The 19,632-nt window shown below is 41.1% G+C and overlaps 1 protein-coding gene across 2 annotated transcripts in view; it reads left to right on the plus strand.

The window, feature by feature from the left end:
• Positions 1-19,632, plus strand: part of ZNF407 (zinc finger protein 407) — a 499,483-nt gene that overhangs the window by 42,073 nt on the left and 437,778 nt on the right. For both annotated transcript variants that reach the window (XM_075826495.1, XM_075826496.1), the window contains exon 3: positions 9,519-9,633. In XM_075826495.1, the coding sequence (XP_075682610.1) occupies positions 9,519-9,633 (115 nt within the window). The remainder of the gene's footprint in view (positions 1-9,518; positions 9,634-19,632) is intronic.

A 19,632-nucleotide genomic window follows, 5' to 3' on the forward strand; every position in this document is an offset into this window, starting at 1 on the left:
TGTGATCATTTAAAAGGTACAGAACTGTCATGTCATAATAAGCTTCAAAGATGCAATGCAGCATTATGGGGGTAAAAAAGAGCAGAGCAGTAGCGTTTGCTAGTTGTATGTGTGTGTAGCAGTCTGGTCAGATGAAGGTTTTCATGGTGATGGATTAGGCTGTGTTCACACAGAGTTTTTTGCAGGAGGAAAATTCCTCCTGCAAAAACTGCTCCAGACTGTTTTTGCACAGTGGTTTGACAAAAACTCGTCAAAACACTCGTCGAGGCGTTTTTTTTCCTCTTTCTGACTAATTGAAATGGGGTTTTGGAGGCGGAAACCGCACGCTTTTTACCGTGACGCGTTTTTTTTTACTCGCGGTAAAAAAACTCGTCCAACTCCCATTGAAATCAATGGGAGGCATTTTCGGGCGGTTTTTGAGGAGTTTTGCGGCGCGGTTTCCGCATCAAAAAACTCGTCAAAAAACGTAGTGTGAACAGGGCCTTAAGGGGTTTTGTTTGGGCAGATGCAGAGCACCAGAAGTGATGCCATTGCACATGGACTGCTGCATTAGAAACCCATGTAAATGGATTAGACGAACGTTTTAACTAATACTGATTTTCCATCATTATTTGATATGTTTTATAGATCTCCGTGGGTTTTTTTCACTGTCTGCTGGTGATTATTATTGTTATTAATATTTTTAATGAGTGTAGAGTGAAAAATGACCACGATGTTCCTGCTGAATATAAACATCTGCATTAGTGTTTTCATTTACATTGAAATTAACTCATACAAATAAATACAGTGAACACAGCGGGCTGCTTGACTAAAGCACTTCTATTCAGAGATTTCGGCATGCTGTGCTAATAGGCACAAACTTTCCAATTTTGGAGGCAGTTCACTACTTCCCTACAGTGAACTGTTTATGATCTTGACTATTGGAATTAAATGTGACCTAAATCATCAGTTTATTGAAACTTCTTTCTCTTAGGGATTCATTCAATCAGTACAAAGCAGCTAGTCACTAGGCAATCCGATAAAAACTCCTATTGAGGTCGCTCTGGGAGTAGGAGGAAGGTGGTCTAATTTAGTCAAGCTAAAAGCCTCCAAAGGGAAAGGTTTACAAACAGTTTGTCATGTGTAGTGAGATAAAGCTTCTATATATTTCTGTACGCTAAAATCTAAATCTTGACACTTCGCCACATGCACAGGTGGTCAGTTTAAATGGTCACTAACTTTGCATAAATCAATAGTACAAGCAAATATAATAAACTTTGAAATATACCGTATTCGAGAAAAATACCCCTCTCTCCACTTATCAGGCTCTTTTGCTGCCCCCTACCTTCTTACTGTTCACTCTGAATTTACTTCTAACAGTTCATTCACACGGCCGTGTGTGCCGTCAGAGTCCTGTCAGTAATCCGAGGAAAGATAGGACATGTTCTGTCTTTCCTCGGTTCGGAGACTCGGACCATTTTTCATGGACCCGATTCACCCGCTTAAGTGAATGGGTCCATGAAGACTATCGGGTGCCACTCAGATGCCCGAGTGGCACAATGGCCGTGTGCATGAGGCATAAATAAGACGAGACGGACTATTAGTTCACTAAAGGATCAGGTTACGTGATGCCCTTAGAAGTCTATGGAGAAGGGAGCAGGAGCAGAGTGAGAGATAGGCAGGGAGAAAAACAGATGCCTCTGCAGCTTCCGGTAGGTGTTCTATATTTCCCCAGAAAGAAGAGGAAAGACAAATGCTACTAGAATGGCACATGCAAAACAATTACAAAATACATGAAAAAGTGCAAATGGGAAAAAACATCTAAAACCTATAAAAACTAAGAAAAGAGAGCACATGTCCCTGGCCTAAATAAATCTCAAAGGGACCCCCACACCCAGAAATATCTGCAGTTGAATTACTGAACATGCAATGTCAAATATAGAATGCAATGACAATGAAAATAAATAATGAAACCGTATGCAAGATCGGAAAAATATGTGATTACCACACCATGCTAGTGGAATTAGAGACCGGGTACAGTGAGGTTAAGAGTGGGGCTGAAACCCGGGAGTCCTTTGTTTTACGTGACGTTTCTCCTGTTTAAGTTCTAATAGTGGGGGTCCCTTTGGCATTTATTTAGGCCAGGGACATGAGCTCTCTTTTCTTAGTTTTTGATTGTTTTCAGATGTTTTTTTCTCTTTTGAGTACCGCCGTGCTCACTGTTTGTACTTTTTCATTTACAGTATATTGTAATAAAGTAACTTAAATTGTTTTCGATTTGCGAATCTAGTAGCATTTGTCTATTCCTCTTCTTTTTGTGTAATTGTTACACATTTATTGAGTCAGCACTCCAAGCACCTTTTTACATATATTGTCGTGCCCACACTATTTCTTTGTTTGCCTATATTGCCCCAGTTCTTGATTCACAGCTACACTGCTCATTACTGCTATGTATCCTCTATGATGCTGCTTTTGAGGGTGTGCTACAATGAGGTATGTGGAGCAGAATGTTCTCTTCCATATGTGGGCAATGTATGTCAGACTTGATAGCAGTTAGGGTATGTTCACACGACCTCTTTTCAGACGTAATGGAGGCATTTTACGCCTCGAATTACGCTAGATATGACGGCTCCAATACGTCGGCAAACATCTGCCCATTGCTTGCAATGGGTTTTACGATGTTCTGTGCAGATGAGCTGTAATTTTACGCGTCGCTGTCAAAATACGGCGCGTAAAATGACAGCTCGTCAAAAGAAGTGCAGGACACTTCTTGGGAAGTTTTTGGAGCCGTTTTCTCATAGACTCTATTGAAAACAGCTCCAAAAAACGCTGCGAAAAACGCGAGTTGCTCAAAAAACGTCTGAAAATCAGGAGCTGTTTTCCCTTGAAAACAGCTCCGAATTTTCAGATGTATTTTATTAATCGTGTGAACATACCCTTAGGCTCCACGACTAGCTTAGGTGAAACTGAGAATTGGATAGAGAGCCTGCAGAGGGGAAAACCTCTAAATAATGCAGAATAGAAGTCGTATAATGGCCAGAAATAATGTTATTTCTCATGTACATTCACATGACAGTTTATTCTGAAAAGGCACCTGAAAGGTTAGGTACGTTTTAAATTAGATCTATGTGTTTCACCCTCCAGACTGATGACATGATCACTTTTATTACTAGAGCATTGTAGAATGGTCTCAAGAGAAGTGTATGAACGTGTGGATATGGGCTGTAAGAGATTGATGTCTATTCCCATTTATAACCCCACTGGCCATGAGCCTGTAATTTTCCAAATGTCCAATATTCACTGTGGTAGCCCATAGTATATATCAAACACCCTCCTTAGCAGTTGTGTTATAGTTCCTGTAGTTAAGGGGCTGTCCAGACGTAACCTTTTCACGCTTTTGGTCCAGAACCAAAATACATTGTTTGTAGTAGGTATATTATTACAGGCCCACAGATCCTCCTCTCATATATATGCCCTGTTATGTTTATATTGTTGACGGAGTCTATTGAAATCCATAGAACATGCTGATCTCAAGGTGCCCTTACACATTATATAATTGTCGGCCGAACCCGCCACTTTTGGCGGGACCGGCCGACCATCTAAGGTGTCTGCCGAGCATGCATGTGTATAGGAGGGTCAGGAGAAATACCTGTCAGCCGAATGAGTGTTCAGCCAACAGTTATCTAAGGATCATTGCCACATTCAAGAAGCACTCCCACATTTAACTTAAAACAATAATGAGGTTTAAATATGTACTAATCGCTTTATTCATGTATTTTTAGTCTCCGCTCGGTCCCTTTTAATATATCAAGAGACACCTCAAACTGACATCGCCTGCTGTGTGAACCAGAAATGAGTTTCTCGATTCATTCCTATAAGACACTTAATGCCACTCTCTTCGGAATGAATAAAGAAACCTACTTCCGATCAACACAGCAGACAACATGGGAATCCGAGTGTCTGATCATGAGTCACAAGGTCTAACCGAAGAACCGAACGGAGGATGAAAATACATGAATAAAGCGCTCATTATGTTTTTTTAACCCCACCTTTTTTATGGCATAACAATTACAAACGGGTGTGAGGGAGAGGATTTTTCTGGGTGGGCTTCTTTAAGACTTTAACCCCATTGGTAGGTTGGCTTTTCTAGTTCTAATTTTACAGGAGAATGTAAGGGCAGCAGTCTGTGATCTCAAGCTGCATAGACATTGGGTTATTCAACAACACAATGACCCACAGCATACAAGTAACTCAACTAAAGAATGGTAGAAAAAGATAAATATTTGGGTTTTGCAATGGCCAAGTCAGAGTCCAGAGCTGAACCTTATTGAAAGGTTGTGGCATGACCAGTAGAGGACTGTGCACACAAGACATCCTAGAAATAGTGATGAACTGAAACACTTGCGCAGGAATAGTCCAAAATTCCTACTCAATGTTGTGAAAACCTTATTCATAGCTACAGCAAACGTAGTAAAGGTGAAAGCCGGTTAAGGGGATCTACAGGTTATTTAATAAAGGGTTTGCTTACTACTTCTCCCTGCACTGTAGATGTTTAATCAATTGGCTCAATAAAAGACGTGAACTGTACAACTGTTAGTGTGTTATTAGTTTACGCTCTGTTCACACCTGGTTCTGGGGCTACATCAGTTGCCTCCCTCGCAGATTCTCTCATTCTTGCTGAAAAAATAACGCTGCATGCAGCACTATTTTATCCGGCAAAGTGCTGTAAACCTGATAGAAGCCACTAAAGTCAAAGGGTTTCATCAGGCGCCGTTAGTTTGTCATGCAGCGGATCAGGCGCTTACGATTTCCTTGTTCTGCTCCTATGACGAAGCAGAACAACGGAAATCAGAAAGCATTGACCTTGCCTAAAATTAGATTTCTGTTTGTCTACAATTAGGATTTATTATACAGGGAGACCACTTTTTATTAATAATCAATGAAAAAATCCAGGTAATTTTAAGGGATTTACTTACTTTTTCTCAACTGTAAGGCGTCATGCACATGGCCGTACCCGTAATCACGGTCCGTGATTACGGGCACGGACGGCCGGGCATTTTCGGCCCGTGCTCCCGTATAAAGTATGGGAGCACGGTCTGTAAAAAGCAAAAGATAGGACATGTCCTATCTTTTGCGGAGGCTTTCTATGGCATGGACACCTTCCCGCAAGTATACGGGAAGGTGTCCGTGGTCAATCGAAACGAATGGGTCCGTAATAGCGGACCATAATTACGGTCCGCAATTACGGACTAAATCTACGGTCGTGTGCATGGGGACTTACAGTCCAATTTATTACACATCTGGCTTCATCTGTTGAGGGTTGAAGTTAAATCCCTCTCTCTCTAGTAGGGCAGAATAACATGGATCCTATGTTGAAGGTGGGTCTGTTGACCTATGTGAAAAAAAATAATGAATTTCCAACTTTAATGCAATGTATTGTGAGATTTGATACAAAAACATTGACCTTGGTCCCGCGGGGTAGGCGCACAACATTTAAATGTAAGCATTACTCCGTTGGTTTGGCTATTGTATATGTTGATTGAATATCGGCAAAAAGTACTTAAGTCACACTGCATTCTTGTCATTCTCCTTGTCTTAGAAGGTATTCCTTTTCTATTTTTATACGATTTGCATTAGCCCTTTTACACAGCGCAATGACAATTTAGAATGTCACCAAATTAATGATTAATTTAGTTTTATCTGCATCATTTAAATAAACTGGCGTTTCTCTGTGTGATGGATGAGATGTGATTGCTGTTCGCTGCAGTCTCAACCTGCTTTTGACATTTAAACATATAAAGCTGACTAGATATAACCATTCAGGTGCTAAATATATTTTACATCTACTTCTGCTGCTAGAAATGGAAGTATTAAGAGATCTCGCCTCATTGTCATTGAACTGTGAAATATTCAACCTTGTCTGCCCGTGCTTAGTACTGTTGACTTTTTTATTTCTTTTCGAAGATTAAAATTAAATGCCTCATTTTTTGTCAGCTTTTGGGAATTACATTGAAATTTAAGACTCTCAAATTTTACCGATCACTTCATTTCCACAAACTATTCTTGGAGGATAGTCTTATTTCCAAGGGCACGGCACAGTGTGCTATTGATCAACTCTCTGTAAATTCTGTCTTATCAAAGCCCTTGATGTATTCTTATTAGAGTTCCTATATTTCGTAGGTGGTTTCCATGAATTGATTTGAGCACTTCAGTAAGCATAAGCTCACTATTATATAAAGCGTAAGTAACTATATTGATGTGATGTTTAACAGTGGGATATAATGTGCTCGGGCGGCTTGAAATACCAGATATGTGAACATCTCCTCTGTAGGAATTTTTTTGTTTTTGCTTTGTAACAATAAACTAATCTAATCCCATTTTAGAAATCATGAGAACTTTGACCTATCAAACTTATACAAGGTGTTGATCCATTGCCCTTTTTACCTCTAGTCTGCCGTAAAATAACCAGTTAATCACACCGGTTGTATTTTGTTTCATATATCTGCCCAATGCTTGGCATCCAATAATAAAGTTTGTGCTCGAAATAAATAATAGCCAAAATGTCAATACTTCTAGTTTCCAGAATAATCATAAATTCTGGGCTATAAAACAGTCGTAAAGGCATAATATTTTATCCACCGTATATTCACACATTGCATGTCATTACAATAGCAGAGTGATGAATCACCCTCGCTGTGTGACAGCAAAAATCTGAAATAACCGTGCCAATATGAAATGTTGGAAAGTTAGAACACGGCTTCAGAACTGCACAATTCTTTTTAAAGGTTTTTCTTATTTGAAAGTAAAGTGATTTCTTTTACAGCGTATAAAATATACATGCCTGTTAAATTTAAGTGCATATAATGAAAATATTTATTACCTGTATTTAAGAGATAAAATGTAGGGGGGTTCTTAAAGCCTCCTTACACCTAGACCTGATCAGCAATTTGTGAAATCAAATAAAGAGGACTTGTCGTCTTTTCTGACATGAAATGCTTGTATTACCTATGAGATAACAATTCTGGAGCATTTTTTCGTAGAACTCTAAATTGTGCAATTTCTCTGTTATTCCTCCTAGAAATTTATTAAGTTGACAACTGGGTGTTACCCTTGTCAAATGGGCGTATCCCCACAGTCGTACTTTGTCAGCACTAATTGGACAGTGTCACTGTGCAGACACACCCCCAACTGTTAACACCTGGTAAAGTTTCTAGGAGGAATAACAGAGGAACGGCACAGTGAAGAGTTTTATGAAAAGATGTTCCAGATTGGTAATTTCATGGGGATTACAATTATTTACTGATACGGACATGTCCGGCGATGTGACCGGTCCACTTTAAGCTGCTGGGTGGTTCATCTAATATTCAGTGGCTTCTTGTATGAAAATGCACATGTCATGGCTTGAGCCTCCCGAGTACTTTACTCTATTCCAGAAAAAGCATATCCACAAGCTCATGAATACACCCTAAAAAGGGAGGCTTCTGACCATGTACGGTATCTTGGTATGTGCAGTTTCACTTGTGATGATCCTTGGTTACCAGATCTTTAGGTTAGATAAAAAGTAACCCCCTTCCTTCACATAAAGCAAAAAGAGAACATAGGAATACAAATTGAAGCACAAGTTACAGTTTTTGTCTACTCAAGAATTGGTCCAACTCCGCAGTACTGCTTTGGTTATTCTGGTTAATAGTCATGTGTTTTCCGTGAATGGCATGTAAAAGTGCACGGATACGTTCCATACAAATTGCCCACCAGGAAGTTCCTCCGTTTTCCACCCTGTGAGCATACTTCTTGTCATATGTCCATATGAACAAGCCTATGTGTAGATCAGCACATACACAAGCAGACACACAGCTCACAAGGTTTGGATATGGGACAGATGACCGTGTCCCTAGAGACAAGTGTTTGATAACAACACTTCTGTTCCTCCTGGTTGGACAGGATGCTCAACCTAAAGAAGCTATCCTGCCCAGTCATTAACCTTGGTTGCCCTGGGTACATGGGTTTGCAGTTGGACACCAATGGCTTAAATTCTACTCAAATCCAGCTAGATTTCTTTAACTATTTATGACTGTTATAAAAAACAAACAAAAAAACATGATTGTGGCGAAACTGATAGACTTCTGATTTTACTTTTTGATCTGTCATCCATTCTGATTTTGTTTTCAACAAAAAAAAACAACAACAACAACATACTGTAAGTTAGGACTGGGCGATTATGAGCTAAATCCAAATCACAATTAATTGAACATGTAACCTCGATTACGATTAATGAACGATTATTTAGGCAACAGACCTTTTTGAATGCCACACCCGCTATTTGCATGCTAAGCCATTGAATTAATATCCCCTGAGCCTGCTATAAACTACTGTATATAATATACCCTCTGACACTGCCCCTACACAGTATATTGTCCCTATAACTGCCCTCCACACAGTATAATGCCCATATAGCTGCCCTCCACACAGTATATTGGCCCCCAGAACTGCCCTCCACAAATTATAATGCCCCCATAGCTGCCAGCAGACAGTATAATGTCCCTATAACTGCCCTCCACACCGTATAATTCCCCCATAGCTTCCCCCACACAGTATAATGCCCCCATAGCTGCCCTCCACACAGTATAATGCCCCCATAGCTGCCCTCCACACAGTATATTGCCACCCATAACTGCCCTCCACACAGTATATTGGCCCCCATAAATGCCCTCCACATATTATAATGCCCCCATAGCTACCATTAGACAGTACAATGTCCCTATAACTGCCCTCCACACAGTATAATGCCCCCATAGCTTCACCCACACAGTGTAATCCACCCGTAGCTGCCTTCCACACAGTATAATGCCCCCATAGCTGCCTCTACTTAGTATAATGCCCCCATATCTGCCTCTACGCAGTATAATGCCCCCATAGCTGCCTCTACACAGTAATGCCTCCATAGCTGCCTCCACACAGTATAATACCCCCATAGCTGCACTCCACACAGTATACTACCCCCATAACTGCCCCCATAGCTGTATAATGCCTCATGGCTGCTCCGACACAGCCCCAATAGTGCCTAATAAAATACATACCTAACCCCGTTCCAATGACAGGTGGAGGAGATCCTTCTTCTTCTCCGGTCTGTGTGGCTGGGTGATGACATCACTGCCTTGCGCCTGTCTGCGCGGATCCGTTAGCGTACGGCGATACATAGTTAATGGTAGAGCAGGGACCTTACGTCTCCCCGCTCTACCATTGGATTCAACTGTATCTGCGTCCTGAGGACAGAGATACAGATGAAACCTGGAAAAAATAATTGAAGAAACCGGAATGCACAAGATGTCTTTGGTTAATTGCACTGATTTTCAGTTTCAGTTATTTTTCGATTAATTGCCTAGCCCTACTCTACTGTAAATGTATACTCACAAACAATTAAAATGAATGTTTAATAAAAGCGGGGACACATTTTTATCTCAGCAGATTATACTGTTATGTGACATGTTTATACATTGTACTTGGATTCACATTGTTTATTGTGTGTTTTTTCACCCTAGGCTCAAAGCCATTTAAATGCAAAATCTGCAACTTTGCAGCAGCTCAGCTTGGAGATGCCAGAAACCATGTGAAGAGACACCTTGGGATGAGAGAATACAAGTGTCATATATGTGGGTGAGTAAATCGCTTGTACTGCTCCTATAGATCTCTCTCTGACATAGAAAAGGCTACGATATGTACATTCCTACAGAAGTGCTCCTGATGGCTAACATTATGCATGCATACCCTGCTTTTCATTGTTATGGTAAATTCCTTAAATACAGTTATGACATTTCTTTCCCACTCCTAATCCAGCTCTGTGGATGAGCAATTGTATGGGGCTACAGGGTCAATCTGAACCTGTAATCTGTAAATTGCCTAAATTATAGGATGTTCATTCATATTGCCAGAGAGAACTATAAATTACACTTAAATAGTTTTATTTCTATATTATGTAAAAATAACAAATTGTGTGGAATGCCATTTTTTAAATAAGTTTTTCTAGTTTTCTTTACCTCAAAAATTTCTTTCTCGTTGGTTCTGTCCAAGGAATTTTCATTTTCAGTGTTTAATTGTCGTTTCAAAATGTTGCATTTTATACAAGGTAATGAAAATACCAAATGTACAACTGATTAATTTCAAGCAAATATGTTAAAGGTTTTAATAACCGCATGGCATGTATGGTATATGACAATGCACAGGGTAGATTTTAATATTGTAGTGCTGGTTAGATTTTTTTTTATTAATGTTATTATGCCAATAAAGTTACCATTCTGAATATGTGCATCATATAAAACCAATTTACTGGAGCCAGCGTAACCTATGTAAAGAGGTCTTCTGAGTAATCCAAAGACTGCTGTGATACAGTTGCAGTTAGTACAATGCACAAATGACTGGATAATCTATTTTAACCGGTTAAGGACTAGGCTGTTTTACAGCTAAATGACCAGAGCAAATTTCACAATTTTGCTATGCGCTTCTTTAGATGACTATAACTCAGCAGGTGAATAAAGTTCATCTTTGAATTTTACACTCTTTTTAAAGGACAGATAGGGCTTTGTTTTAGTGGCATTTGTCAGTATATATAATTATTTTTTTTTTCTCTAAAGTGGGCAAAATTGGAAAAAAATGCAAGAATTTAACAATTGCGTCGGTTTATGCTAGCATTTTTCACACACGGTATGAACCACGGCCAAAATTAATCTCCTTTCACATTCTTCCACTTCTCCCGTGCATGGGGATACCAAATATGTGAGCCTTATTCACTGTGCGGGCATGTGCCAGGGCTTGGCATAAAAGGAGGCTTTTTGGCCTTTTCGGTCCAGGAATTTTGCATTTGATTTTATAGCCGTATACTGTTTTCTGGGGGGCCTAATGCTGCTGAAACATTAGAAACACCCCATAAATGACTTCATTCACACAAGTAGACCCCACAAGGTTTCCTTCAAGGGGTTTATCATATTTTTAGCAAGTCCAGTTTTCTTCTGAAAGTTTCTTGAATAAGATGGAACAAAATAAAATCAGCACTTTTTTAGCAAATGCGTCAGTTTAGGCTAGTATTTTTCACACACGGTATAGACCACGGACAAAATTCATCTCCTTTCACATTCTTCCACTTCTCCCGTGCATGGGGATACCAAATATGTGTGCCTTATTCGCTGTACGGGCATGTGCCAGGGCTTGGCATAAAAGGAGGCTTTTTGGCCTTTTCGGTCCAGGAATTTTGCATTTGATTTTAGAGCCGCATACTGTTTTCTGGGGGGCCTTATGCTGCTGAAAGATTAGAATCACCCCATAAATGACTTCATTCACGCAAGCAGACCCCACAAGGTTTTCTTCAAGGGGTTTATCATATTTTTAGACAGTCCAGTTTTCTTCTGAAAGTTTCTTGAATAAGATGGAACAAAATAAAATTAGCAATTTTTTAGCAAATGCGTCAGTTTATACCAGCATTTTTCACACACGGTATAGACCACGGTCAAAATTAATCTCCGTTCACATTCTGCCACTTCTCCCGTGCACGGGGATACCAAATATGTGGCCTTATTTATCACATAGAGATGTAGGAGGGCGGAGGATAGAAGAAGATTATTTTACATATCGCTTTTTTTCAAAGCTGGTTTTACAAAACTCAACAGAGTTTCTATAACACTTCCAAAATATCTGCTCGTCCACACTTACATTCTGCTCAGGGGTGTAGAGTTGCAGAAATAAATTATTCAGGGAATTTATTAGCGGTCTTATTTTGAACAACCGATCCCGGTTTGCATCGGTACTTGGGGGGGCCTGTGCGTTGTCATTGAAGTGGAGGAACCTCATTATTGTCTCATAACGAGACCTGGGCATTACTGCAGAATACACTGGGGTGGCTTGGGCGGGTCTTGTTGACCAGTAAGACCTAATGGAGGGCTTTTTGACAATACCCATATTTAGGGTGAGCCCCAAATTTTTTTTTAATTCCTGCAAATTGGTGGGCGTCCAATCTCTGGCATGGGTGGATGAAGGTTTCTGCCTTATATATTGCGTGGCATATAAATTTGTTTCGTGGACAATCTGATTTAGGATGTCGTCCGTTATAAATAAATGGAAGTAATCCATTTGGACAAAATTTGTATTGTCCACGGTTATGCCAGGAGTGGCAGTAAATCCGTGGATTCTAGGCCCAAAAGATGGGGCAGGTGCCCATACAAGAGCCTGGACTGGAGGGACCAGGCTGTCCCGTGCTACAGCGCTACTTGGCCCTGCGCTTTCATGTTCTGCAGTTTCGACTGCATCAGGGACAACGTCCCCTGAAGATGTACCTGAAGTGACGCTGTCATCGTCACTACCTAAAACAGGTTCCATCTCGGACGCCATCTCTGATGCGGTCTCCGACTCAGACCACAGCATGGCGTATGCCTCCTCGGCGCTAAACAACTTCCTCGCCATAACGTAACTAACACTAACTAAACAAATTTTATTTTTTAATTTTTTTTATAAAACACACAAACTAAGGCCCCATGCACACGACCGTGCCCGCAATTGCTGTCCGCGATCGCGGGCACGGCCGGCCGCTGACAGCCGCATTTTCGGGCCGTGCTCCCATACAAAGTATGGGAGCACGGCCCGCAAAATGCGAAAGAACGGACATGTTCCATAATTCCCGGAACATTTCCACGGCACTGACACCCTTCCGTAGTGCTACTGAAAGGTGTCAGCGTTCAATGAAAGTGAATGGCTCAGTTTTTGCGGACCGCAGTTGCGGTCCGCAAAAACGGAGGTTTTTTGCTGTCGTGTGCATGGGGCCTAACTGCTATATATATCTACACTACCGCTAACAAAAAAATAAACCGCTATTGCTATATATATTATATATATGTGGATATATATATAATTATATACTCCCTACCTGCCTATTCTAATAGAATAAAAGAAAGAAAGGTAGATAGATAGAAAAAAAGATAGATGGATAGATAGATTGTATAGATAGATAGAAATCTATCTATACAGAGAATGTTTTAGAGTGTAACTGTATTTTTTTTTTTTTCACTGTAATCTTCTGGCAGCAATTCTCCCGAGTCTCTTTTTCTCCTCAAACTGAAACAATATTTGAGGAGAAGAAAAGAGGCAGGAGATTTACTGCCAGAAAACTCAAAATAAAACAAATGTGGTCGCTGTGATTTTCACAGCGACCACATGTTCAGGGACCATCAGATTGGTCCCTGATACTCTGCCCAGTGCCCAGAGCTGTTGGTAACAGCGAGGGCACAGGGCTGTGTGCACGCGATCGCGGGCACAGGGCTGTGTGCACGCGATCGCGTGCACACTGTTTTATAAGCAGAAATGCATGTGATCGCTGTGATTGGTTGTCACAGCGACCACATGTTCAGGGACCATCAGATTGGTCCCTGATACTCTGCCCAGTGCCCAGAGCTGTTGGTAACAGCGAGGGCACAGGGCTGTGTGCACGCGATCGCGTGCACACTGTTTTCTATGCAGAAATGCATGTGATCGCTGTGATTGGTTGTCACAGCGATCACATGTTCAGGGGCCAAAAGATTGACCCCTGACATTCTGCCCAGTGCCCATGGCTGTTAGCAACAGCCAGGGCATAGAGCTGTGTGCACGCGATCGCGCGTGCACAGTCTCTGAAGTGCGGCCGTATATATACTATACGCCGGACTTTAGAGACCCTGACCGCTGGCCGTATATTTACGGCCAGCGGTCGGGAACCTGTTAACGTACAGCTACACCTGCATTACTTGACTTCAAGACTTAAAGGGAATGTGTCGCTAGAAAAATATATATATATTTTTTTTAGTTAAACTGTTAGTATATAAATGATTACACATTGTTCTAATTTTTTTAATTTTAAGTCAGGAAATATTATAAATTAGATTCTAATTTATAACATTTCCATGTGCTGGTCACTAGAGGGAGCAATTCCCAAAATTGCAGCATTGGCATGTGGTAAAGCAACCTCATTGCTTTATGCTGCAAAATTGGAGAAGACACACTCGCTCTAGTGTGCTCAAACAATCCCCCCTCCTTTATCCTGGCTAGTGCCAGGAGAAAGGAGGGGGTTGAATGTTCAAACCTCCTACACTGTGTGCCACCATTGTTTGAGCGAATGCACAGTGTAGGAGGATTAGATACAGTGGTAATCACACAGTATAGCACGAACATACACACACACAAACATAACTTATCTGCTCCTGCCGCTGCCTCCGCTCCCTCCGCTCCTAGTCCTTGCTTCTGAACATATGGACGGAAGCCGCGACCGGAAGTAGTCATCTTACTGTCCGGCCGCGGCTTCTGGTCCACATGAAAATGGCACCGGATGTCGCTCTGCCGAAGACCTTCCTTTTGGACTGTGTGGGAGCGACGCATGCGCCGTTCCCACACAGACTGCGTACGCTATAGTGAATGGAACGGCTCCCGTTCGCATTCTCTATGGGGATGTATGTTAATCGACACATACAGAGATGAAAAAAAATAGCAGCCCCCATAAAGAAGTAAAAGAAAGAAAAAAGTACAACACAAAAACACAAATAAAATTTATTTTAATGACATACTACTTTTAGTATGTCATTAAAATAAATTTTATTTGTGTTTTTGTGTTGTACTTTTTTCTTTCTTTTACTTCTTTATGGGGGCTGCAATAACATATATATAAAAAAAATATTTTTTCGTGAGACCTGCCCTTTAATGACTATTTCAGTCTATTGGCTGTATACCAACAATGATGTGTCAATGCTTTTATTCTATTATCAAGGATACATCGAATAGATTTAAATCCTTTGTTTACTTTTTAAATGGACTCTAGTTCTAGTAAGGTAGACGTATTGAGCAGTGTGGGTGTTCTCATGAGGTTGCTTGGAGAAGATCTCAGAGATTTCTCTAAATCCATAAAACTTCTGCTACTACTGTGAAAATATTTATGCATACCAAAAAAACACCACATTGCAGCATATCTATTGCCAGTGTTGATTTCCTGCTGTCCTGAAATTCAGACTTTGAAATCCCTGATTTCAAAGTCAGTATTGACTTTAATTTTTTTCCCAATAAATCAATAGTACAAGTGAAGATAGGAAAGGTATTAATAAATCCTATTACAGAAAAAATGCTTCTTTCTCCACTTATCGGGTTCCTTTCCTCCTCTAATTCACTCAGAATTCACTTATAGAATCTGTAGAGCTTCACTAAGGGATCAGGTTACAGCTGCCCATAGCAGTCTATTGAGAAGGAAAGGGAGGAGGGAGCTGCTGTCAGGAGACAGAGGGGAGAGGCACACACAGACACTGCTGCAGCTGCTAGTGAGGGTATGTTCACACGGCGGGGGTCCGTAACGGCTGAAATTACGGGGATGTTTCAGCCTGAAAACATCCCCGTAATTTCAGCCGTACCGGCATGTGCAGGCGCTTGAACGCCGCGTCAATTACGGCCGTAATTAGCGCTGCTATTCATTGGAGTCAATGAATAGCGGCTCCAATTACGGCCAAAGAAGTGACAGGTCACTTCTTTGACGCGGGCGTCTATTTGCGCGCCGTCATTTGACAGCGGCGCGTAAATATACGCCTCGTGTGAACAGACAAACGTCTGCCCATTGCTTTCAATGGGCAGATGTTTGTCAGCGCTATTGAGGCGCTATTTTCGGGCGTAATTCGGGGCAAAAACGCCCGATTTACGTCCGTAAATAGGCCGTGTGAACATACCCTTAGGGTTTTATCCCACCGCAGTGCTGGATTCATTTTTTTTTTTTTAAAGGTTTTCTTTATTAACTTTTTCTCAAAATACAAATGTACAAAAGCGCAAAATTGCGCACAAAAACATGCATAACATACTGACCAACCGCACTAGTTGGCAATGACAATCCTCATATAGAAAAACACAATTACAGTGCAAAAGCCCACATGAAAACTTAACGGATTACAGGTGCATATAAGTGTATTCTGAAGAAAATAGGATCAACATTTGACCTGCTGGATTCATTTTTACACTGCTGTTTAATGTCCTCCATTCTACTGCTGCTTCTATATATGTGATAGAAATAGGAGAGCAGTAGTCTCTCTTCTTTATAGTGACTATGAGGTACCCTATACACTGCATCATCCCGCCCCCCCCCCACCCCCATCCTGTCTGGAGCTGAGCTCATCTTACCCCCCTGGAGCTGAGCTCAAGGGAAACTGACAATTAGAGTTTGAGCCTTTAAAATGGGAAAGCAGGTGATAAATGCTGTATACAAGTCATATAATGGTCAGATATAGTATTATTCCTCATGACTGCTTATTCTGAAAAGTCACCTGAAAGGTCTAGGTACACTTCAAGGCCCCATGCACACGACCGTTTAATTCATTCCGTAATTACGGTCACTTCTATTTCCCATGGACACCTTCCCGTATATTTACGGGAAGGTGTCTGTGCCGTAGAAGGGCTCCCCTACAGATAGGACATGTCCTATTTTTTTTTTGCTTTTTATGGACCGTGCTCCCATACTTTATATGGGAGCACGGGCCACAAATGCAGGTGGGCGTCAGCGGCCGCCGTGCCCATAATCACAGACCGGGATTACGGGCACGGTCGTGTGCAGGGGGGCCTAAAGATGTTTTTTATGGCATATAAACTTGGGATTGATGGGTCAATTTTGAAGTACATCTAGTTGACATAAAATTGTGAAGGGGAAAAAAACAATTTCAAACATTAGGCATTTTTACCGACAATGCAGTGATGCATGGTCCTGTCATATAGTCTGTTCTGTTTGACACTTTTCAGTTTGCTTTTGTTCATCCTTGACCAATTCTCTTTCACTCACGTGTCCATAGATGTTAGATTGAGGGCAGATCCAGTTTAAAATGACAAGATCTGCTGACAAAAAAACTAGTATGTATTGCCAGCTAAATGGGTTGTCTGTATAGAAATTCTAAGATAAGAGGGGCGTTCCCATATTTAAGACCCTCACCTCTTTGCTAAAGCGTAGAGTGACCACAAAATGTCTCTTGCTCTGGAGAACCAAGCATGTATGTGCATTAAATGGACAGTCCATTCATTTAATTTCCCTTGTACTAGTTCTACAGGTATTTGAAGCCTGGAACCCCCATGGTTTACAGTAGACCATAGGACACCGTGTGATCCGCTTATTGTTAGCGGCTCTTCTAACAAAAAACAAAAAATGTGTAAAGGATCTGCCAGACACAACTTCTGTGTCGACGCCCATAGGTAATCAGTCTGCACCTGCTTCTATGTCTGTGAGACTGACTCCATCTTCCACCACCCAGGATGGCAGGCTTAGGAGTGGGAGAGCCTATCACAGCCTGGCCAGACGGAGCTAGCTCCCGCCCTCTGTCTATTTATACCTGCCTTTCCTGTTCCTCCTTTGCTTGTGATTCTTCTCTGTTTGTTTCCTGGCCCTGCTGCAGCTTCTTGAACTACTGATCCTCTGCTTGTGATTGACCTTGGCTTTTCTGACCACTCTCCTGCTCTGCGTTTTTGTACCTCGCTCATCTCCTGGTTTGACTCGGCTCTTTCACCTCGCTTGTTGCTCATGGTGTTCCTGTGGGCAACTTCCCTATTTCCCTGGCTTCTTTGTACCCTTGTCTGTTTGTCTGTCGTGCACCTATTGAGTGTAGGGACCGTCGCCCAGTTGTACCCCGTCGCCTAGGGCGGGTCGTTGCAAGTAGGCAGGGACTGAGTGGCTCACTTGTCTGTTTCCCTACCCCGACATTACAAAATGTGTTGAAATCTCCATGCACGATTTGCAATATTAACCTTATCCCTTCCCCATCCTAATGAGCCACATGGATTCTATAAGATAATGCACATGGTCATCATAATTTGGTAAAATGGTCTCATGTTTTTAATCTACTTTTTTAAAATTAAAGTTCACAATTGTTTTATTTTGGCAAAGATATTGAACACAGCCTTTACTATATTCCCACTTAACTCCTTTTCTGGTAACAGGAAAGGAGCATTGAATGAGCATATCTGAGAAGTCACACCTTAAGGGTTGGATTGATTGTCAATTTAAGAGTTCGGTTAGTAATGTTGCTATAGACAATACTGACAATGTCATTCATTATCATTGATGGCTAAATAATCTTGAAAATGCTCAATGGACCTATCCGTTCCCGAGCACGAGCAGCTCATGCGGCATTTCCTCATTAGTTTTAATTGCTATAAGTTATACATTTTTTTAAATTTCATTTTATAAGGTGAAGTGATCTTTCAGCAACATTAATTCTTTAATTTTGTCACCAACAGAAGGTCTATAGTATATATAGTAGTCTGAGGTTTGTAGCTATGATAGACTACCATTTTAAGAACCAACTCTAACTATCTGACATGAATGACATCAAATATGGAACATGTTTGCAATATTAGATTAGATAGTTAACCAGTGCTCCATATTTTGTTGACTATATACTTGTTTAAAGCAAAAGGTTACCTGACCTTATAAAGTCTGTACCGCTAAAAACGGATGTCCCGGGATTTACGAAAAGAGCAGGGAAGTGGATTAAAAAAAAACAAAAAAAACCAATACTGACCTGTTTAATCCCCAATACTGACCTGTTTAATCCCCCACTGCTCTGATGGTCTGATGGTCCCTGACGGTCTTTGTTGACTTCCCTGTAGCGATGACGTGCTGTTTTTATTTTGTGGCATAACTTTTTGTATGGGTCATTACGAGTACAGAAATACCAAATGTTTTTTTTTTATTTGTTTTTTTTTAACTGTTCAATCACTTTTTTATTTAATAAAATGATTTATTTTGTCATTATGGGTCATAGCTTTTTATAGTCGTTAACTTACTTTTCTACATTTTTGTTAGTCCCATTAAGGTACTTTTATAATTTAAAAAAAAAGCAAACAAACCATGATGTACTGTCATATGTCTATGCACAGGTATCTGGCTTCTTGTAGGCTAAGGCTTGTCAATATTAAACTATCAGCACCAGCTATTGCAATGCCTGGGATAACCGGCACAGGATAAAAAGAACCTCTTCCCTTTGTCAGCACCGCAACAGTCGGGTCCTGCACCTATCGGGAGAATCGGGGTTCCTTGACCCTCACCTAACCTTCAGAGAATGAGTGGAGAGATGGTCGCGCATGTTCACGGCTCTTTCCGTTAAATTCTAAAGGAGCTATAGACACTGCCAAGCAAGCATGCTCTGTCAAGAGTCCATGTAATATGGATTACAATGCAATGCATATAGTCAGATGTGTAACGTGCAGCTCTTGGGCCCCAATGCAAAATCTGTAACTGGTCCCATCTACAATGTGTCTTCTCATGGGTCAGCATGGGGCCTTTTGACACGTTCAGGCATGAGCGCCCAGTTGCCACTGCTACCTCTCCAGCCGCTATAGCTGCATCTCTTCATGCATTGCTTTTGTGTCCATTTTTTTATGCAACGGAGTAAACGGATTGCAAAACCTGGTCTAAAAAAATCTGCTTCAACGCATGCAGTTTACAGTAGATCTGAAAAATGTTCCAAATATGTTCTGCTCGTGCATGTCGGCTGAACTGGCCGTGCATGCCTTGTTTCCTCCTATTATAGACTTCCCTTCATGTTAAATACATGGAGAAAGAATACACCCAAATACAAAAGTTAATATATCCGGCAAAACATTTTTTTTTGTGGCTCCGCCTAGTTTTTGTGC

Source organism: Rhinoderma darwinii, chromosome 5 (assembly GCF_050947455.1).
Source record: "Rhinoderma darwinii isolate aRhiDar2 chromosome 5, aRhiDar2.hap1, whole genome shotgun sequence".
NCBI lineage: Eukaryota > Metazoa > Chordata > Amphibia > Anura > Rhinodermatidae > Rhinoderma > Rhinoderma darwinii.